Here is a 6,329-nt window from a genome sequence, read left to right on the forward strand (position 1 = left end):
CTAAATTGAAAACTCAATGAGAGAAGTTTCTGTCAAAATTTTATTCAAAATTAGCAACAGAAATTCATCGCTAAATTAGTAATAAAAAATTTATATCTATTATTAATTTAGTAAAAAAAATTTTATTTCCATCGTTAATTTAGCAGAAATAAATTTATTTTCATCGCTATTTTAGTGACAGAACATTTGTTATCGTCACTAATTTAACGATGGAAATAAATTTTCTGTCACTAATTTTAGTGACGAAAACTTTGTTGTTAAATGAGGTTGACAATCAAAATACTAGTGATCGAAAATTTTAATCGCTTATTGCAATTAGTGACTGATTAATGACAGAAAATTAGATTGTTAAATTTGATTATTTTTGTAGTGCTAAAGAATTCCTATCTTGAAGTGATTTCGATTCGGTATATGATTTACCTCTCTTTATCTCATTATGAGGCCAGCAATGAAAGACATTCATAAAATCATCTTTTGATTCTTGAAGTGATTTTGATTGCTATAAGGTAGCTCCGATTTGAAGCTATTTCAACTTAGCTTTGTCCAAATTGTTCAACTGGAGTTATTTTCTATGAAGTAAATGATATCCAATTGGTTGAAGGGTGAAGTCGTATGTCCTTTAAAAAAAGTTCTCACATCCTTTAGTTTAATTTGACGATTAAGAAATGTAATAATTCTTATACAATAAATTGTACTATTTTATATAAAATAGTTTTAAGATAAAATATAGAAGGGATATTTTATAAATTAAATTACAGACAAGATAATATGAATAAAAAGTGATCTTTATTTTTTTTCCTTTAAATATTAATAATTTTTTTTAAAAAAAGTAATCGGTTGCTTCTATCAACGTGGAATTTCAGAGAACGTTATGAAATCTGGGATAATAATTTAAAGAGAATCATGAAAAATAGAATCATGAAAAATAGTCAAGTATGTGGGGCTGCGGTCGCAGGTAATCATTCGACGGCCGTGATCGGACTAAGACAGCATATCCAGCACGAAACTTAAGGCATTAAATACTCCTCTCAGGCCCGTCTTCCCCGGAATGCCGTATCGCCGCTTCCTCGTCCCTCGAACGGTGAAGGCGGTGGGGTGTTTCTTCCCTCACGAGGATGGCGGCCGAGATTAACGGGTCTTCCCCCGGCACTCTGCAGTCCATCTGCTACGAGCGGGGATCCCTTCGCCTTCTCGATCAGGTTTGAGATCAAACTCCCTCTCTGTTACTCATCGAAATTTGGAATCTTTGGCCGTCTTGCGCGCTTATTAACCCGATCCGACTTGGCTTTGCGCAGACAAGGCTTCCCCTCGAAACTGTGTACTTGGATATCAAGGATTCCTCCGATGGATGGTGAGCTCGATCTTCTCCCTCTTATTATATTTTAATGAAAATCGGTTTCTTTTAACTAAATTTTGGTTTTTATTTTTATTTTTGATTTTTGTACTTTTCGAAGTGATGAACTTACCAGTGTCTATAAACTAAGCAGAGTTATCGTGTCAGCTTGAAGTGTATCATTCCATCTTTGATCACGCGTTTTACTTTAGAAAGAACAAATAACAGTGCGTTCATTAGTTCATAGTAATGTGCTTCTTCTCACTTGTGAATTGATAAGTTTCCATAAGTAAATTTTCTTAACTGACAAGTTCCGGAGTTCTTTTGAATTGATTTTCTTTAGGTCGATAGTTTCAACGATTTATAATCTTGTTACTGCAAATGTAAAATGTTGAAATTTAACTGGCTTTAGTTTTCAGTGCAGTTAGCTCTATGTTTTTTCCCCATTATAAATCATCTGATCGTGATCCCTCCTTAGTGCCTGTTGAGTGATCACTTGGTCCTCTGATTGAAGAATAGAATAGGTTGTCTTATTGAATGGTTGGGACTTAGCACAATAGAAATGATCTACTAAAGGTGACTAAGCCAGCCTGCTTAGTTTTGAGAAACTAGACTTGTTGTGTTGAATAAGCAAGGAATTTATTGTGTTCTTGTTGGTAGTATGGATGGATGGAACTAGTTAATTGACATGATTCACTGTTTCATATCTGAATTCTTCAGAATTCAGGCAGTTCACTGAATTTTTTCTTAATTTTGAAGATGCCTATATATGTACTTTACGTCAAGTTATTTGCATCCTCAGACTATAGTTTTTTACTTATGGCATGCTCTTCAAATTTGTAAACAATCTAGATATTAGAGTATCTATATTTTTTTTTATTATCGTTGAGTAACATGTGTCTATGTAACATTGAACTCTTCCTTTGCATATCTCTTTGTTATGTAACTGAATAGTGAATATGAGTATGTGCAATTGGTGCCATCCAATGTTTCTTTTATAAAATTTAACTCTTTCAGGACTCAACAAAGAAACATTGTGACTTCCTGTTCTTTTTCTCTTTAAGCTTGATATCATCTAACTCATCAATTACAAGTGTGCTCTTGTTTTTAGGACTGCAATAAGGGATATGGTGGTCCGTGGTGCACCAGCAATTGCAATAGCGGCTGCACTTTCCCTAGCAATTGAAGTTTTTAATCTTGACTTTAGCGGGACACCAGAAGATGCAGCTTCTTACCTCGCCAAGAAATTAGAATACCTTGTTTCTAGGTATTGTTTAGTGCTTCACTTAAATAATGTTCTAGTGCACGGTTCATCATGCTTAGATTAACATGATCTGATTATGGCAGTCGACCAACTGCTGTGAATCTTTCTGATGCTGCAGAAAAGCTTCGAAGCCTCGTGCTAAAGATAGCAGAGACAGCTAATGAGGCACAAACTGTTTTTCAGGTAGCCCATGGTGGTTACTTATATGAAATATCATACCGTGACTAATAATTCTATGGTATTAGAGTATTGGTATTGCTGTGATCTGTCCAGTTTAAGATTACAATTGTTGAGCCTAGCTCTGATTATTACAAAGTAGTAGTCAACCTAAAATGTAAATTTGACATTCTTGTCGGATATTTAGTCTGCCTATTGACTATCTTATATTTTAGTCTATCTTTGCAATTTCTAGTTTCCTTATGACTAATTTTCATGGCTATGCCTTTTTTTCAATATCATTCATAATTCATGGTTTATGATCAGTAGAATTAGGAAACTACAAGGGCTTCATAAGATGAAAGAATTATTACTTTCATCCTTTTTAAATTTTCTTTGAAAAAGCTAATTATAAAAAAGAGATATTTGATTTTGTTAAAGATCTTAAACCAGGCGCCACTTGTTCATTTCCGCTTGATTTGGGGGAACAAACTGAGAAAAATAGTAAAACATCTCTCTCCCTTTCACTTTCCCTCAAATTTTTTCCAAACAAATGGAGAGTGAAAATCTAGTAGGGGAGCCTGGGCGCAATGATAAAGTTGCTGTCGTGTGACCTAGAGGTCATACTAAAATAACCTTTTGCAAAGCAATATAAGGCTACGTACAATAGACTTTTTCCTAGACCCCGCATTGGCGGGAGCTTTGTGTATCGGGCTGTCCTTTTTAAATAGAAAGTGAAAAGCTGTTTTTCTTTTTTCTTACAGGCTTACCATCTGCATGCAGAAGATGTTCCCTTTCCATATATGCTTTTCTTGTTGTTCCCAACTTTGCACAAGCGCATATCAAGAGCCATAAATAGGCATATATATGCTCTTAACAGTATGTTTGTAGCTTGAACTAGTGCCAAGCTAGTGCACAATAGTAAGAGTTACTTCCATAGGCCTAAAGTATACCCACAATTGTTTTTCTTTTTATTTATTTAGCGTCCACAGTAGCTTCTAGACCTGTTAGTGTTTTAATCCTATGTCACTTCACAATATACTTTATTCTTTTATTTATCTTCCTTAAAAAATTGTTTGCTCATTCATATTGGTGTTAGGAAATGCAGACAAATAGTTGTTCGTCTTGCAATCTTTTACTGAGGTGGTGCATAATTGCTATATCTTCGACTATATTAAATGTAGCCCTTCTATATACAAGGAGGTGGCTGGATACAAGATATCCAATTACAACCTGTTTAATATATTGTACCAACTAGTTCTACATTTTGAACTATTCTAACACTGATTTTCAGTTTTATGCTTAATGAGTGATTAATTTTGACTTTATCAATTAAACTTTACCCCTTTAGTGTTTGTTTGATGCTTATCTCTTAGATTATATGAATGTATGTTTGAACATGTATCCAAATTTTAGTCCATCATTTTGAAAGTTCCACTTGATCTGCTCCTCACCAGGCTTATGTTGATGCTGCTGAAACTATGCTTGTTGATGATGTTGCTGCCAATAAAGCAATTGGCTTTCATGGAGCTAGTCATCTCGGATCACACCTAGAAAACATGCAGAAAATTTCTGTTTTAACACATTGTAACACTGGAAGGTGAATTGTTCACTTGTTTGATCCCTGTTGATTGGGGATTATGTTTAACGGTCTTTTTCTCCATTGACAGTCTTGCTACTGCTGGATATGGAACTGCATTGGGTGTTATCCGTGCCCTTCAGACCGAAGGATGGTTAGAAAAAGCATTCTGCACTGAAACACGACCTTTTAACCAGGCATGCTTTGAAACCTTTTGCTATATTGCGGCAAAATAGTTGCATTTATTGCCATTTGTTTGAATATGTTTGTTAGTCTTCTTGACTTATGATCAATCAACGATTTAACGTTCAATTTATTGACATTCATTACTGTGCTTGCAGGGCTCCAGGCTCACTGCCTTTGAACTTGTTCACGACCAGATTCCTGCAACCTTGATTGCTGACTCTGCTGTGGCGGCTCTAATGAAAGCAGGCGTTGTGAATGCAGTTGTTGTTGGTGCTGATCGTATTGCTGCAAATGGTATATACGCCCCAAATAATTCGAACTGTTTTAGTTCTAATTTTAAAATTTCGAATAAAAAATTGTATAGGTGATACGGCCAACAAAATTGGAACCTACAGTGTGGCTCTCTCAGCATATCACCATGGGATACAATTCTACGTTGCAGCACCCATAACCTCTATTGATCTTTCGATTTCTTCCGGAGATCAAATTGTTATAGAGGAAAGATCAGAAAAGGAGTTGCTGCATTCTGATGGAGGAAGAGGAAAGCAAGTCGCTGCTTCTGGGATTTCAGTTTGGAATCCGGCCTTCGACGTTACTCCAGCAAGACTTATAACTGCCATTTTTACTGAAAAGGTAGCTCATTTTCTCCCTTCCACCCCCAACGGAGAAGAGATTGTAGTCAAGTAACAAGAAGCATCGACATTTTCTTACTCCTAAAAATTAGATTTATTATTAAACTTTCCTTGTATTCTGGTTAATTTTCAGGGTGTCATCCGAAAGTCTAGTGAAGATGCTTTCGATATTAAAGGTTTCATAGAAAGTGCAAAGTGAGTAGAGCTGAACCTGATTTTGTGCATCAGCGAAAGTAGTGTTAAGCCATTTCTTGGCTCGGTTAATGTTTATGTTTGTTTTCGATATCTCTAACTGCAAGTTTGCATAGAGTAATCACATAAATAAATTCTGTAAGCATTTTGGTGCTTGTTGATTTTGTTTAACTAGCTATTATGGTTGTGGTAATCTATAGCTTGTAATAAACACTGTTAGCCAACTACAAACTTATGAAAATGAAAATCAAAGGAACTGAGAGGGTTGAACTGTTATGATGATTGCAAGATTTATGTTCTTCTTGAAAATTTAGTTTTAGGGATATATTTTTAAGACTGATCTATTACTAAGGATGTGACAAGGTGAAAGGTTGGTTTCTAGGTTTTAAATGGGCAAAGTTAGTGAACCTATAATAGAGAGATAATCGATTGGTTCAACTCAACTTGTTCTTGAGATAATATATGAAGTAATGCATGTCTTTTGTGATGATTGCCGAAGGCTGGGATACCGAAAGGATTCTTGTAAGAACTTTGGCTGGAACCCATGAGATATGTCGCAATCGCTTCCAATCCACGAGGACGGTGTCAATCGAGAAATAGAGGAAAGCAAACAACTCGTCCATAGCCCCCAAATGAAGCTACCCATGCTCCCTTGTTGGCATAAACGGTTGTTGAAAAGATTATTCCTATGGCAGTGGAATCGCCACCGACCTTGGAATTAGAGGTAACATCTTTGAGAGACTGTGTTCCTTATCCTCAATCGGCGGTAGAGACTCCCTTAGTAGTTGTGAGCTCTTCTGTGGGTTCGGGTCTTATGATGACAGCTATGGAAAGGAAGAATCTAATCAAAATGTGTCCTCTTCAATCTCTCTAATCACGGAGGATACGATCACCACAACCACGGGCATCAGCACTTCAGGTTCCGCAAAGCAAGGAAGTGAACTGAACAACAAAGAATGACACCCTCCTCGTCTCCGACTCTTACGA

The 6,329-nt window shown here is 36.1% G+C and overlaps 1 protein-coding gene across 1 annotated transcript; it reads left to right on the top strand.

Annotated features, from left to right (window-relative positions):
• The first annotated feature begins 1,025 nt into the window (after positions 1-1,025).
• On the top strand, positions 1,026-5,618 carry LOC121981538 (methylthioribose-1-phosphate isomerase-like). Its single transcript, XM_042534109.1, has 9 exons — positions 1,026-1,199; positions 1,296-1,351; positions 2,445-2,600; positions 2,681-2,780; positions 4,211-4,353; positions 4,424-4,529; positions 4,674-4,812; positions 4,883-5,151; positions 5,284-5,618. The coding sequence occupies exons 1-9, from the start codon at positions 1,116-1,118 to the stop codon at positions 5,347-5,349; spliced, it is 1,119 nt and encodes a 372-aa protein (XP_042390043.1). The 5' UTR covers positions 1,026-1,115; the 3' UTR covers positions 5,350-5,618.
• Positions 5,619-6,329: the final 711 nt, after the last annotated feature.

Source organism: Zingiber officinale, chromosome 5A (assembly GCF_018446385.1).
Source record: "Zingiber officinale cultivar Zhangliang chromosome 5A, Zo_v1.1, whole genome shotgun sequence".
NCBI classification, from domain to species: domain Eukaryota; kingdom Viridiplantae; phylum Streptophyta; class Magnoliopsida; order Zingiberales; family Zingiberaceae; genus Zingiber; species Zingiber officinale.

Bases quoted from the DNA above. Each gene is read 5' to 3' on its own strand.
- LOC121981538 (XM_042534109.1), top strand. From the start codon at position 1,116: ATGGCGGCCGAGATTAACGGGTCTTCCCCCGGCACTCTGCAGTCCATC. The intron at 1,200-1,295 runs GTTTGAGATCAA...GGCTTTGCGCAG, and splicing joins CCCTTCGCCTTCTCGATCAG to ACAAGGCTTCCCCTCGAAAC. The intron at 2,601-2,680 runs GTATTGTTTAGT...TGATTATGGCAG, and splicing joins TTAGAATACCTTGTTTCTAG to TCGACCAACTGCTGTGAATC.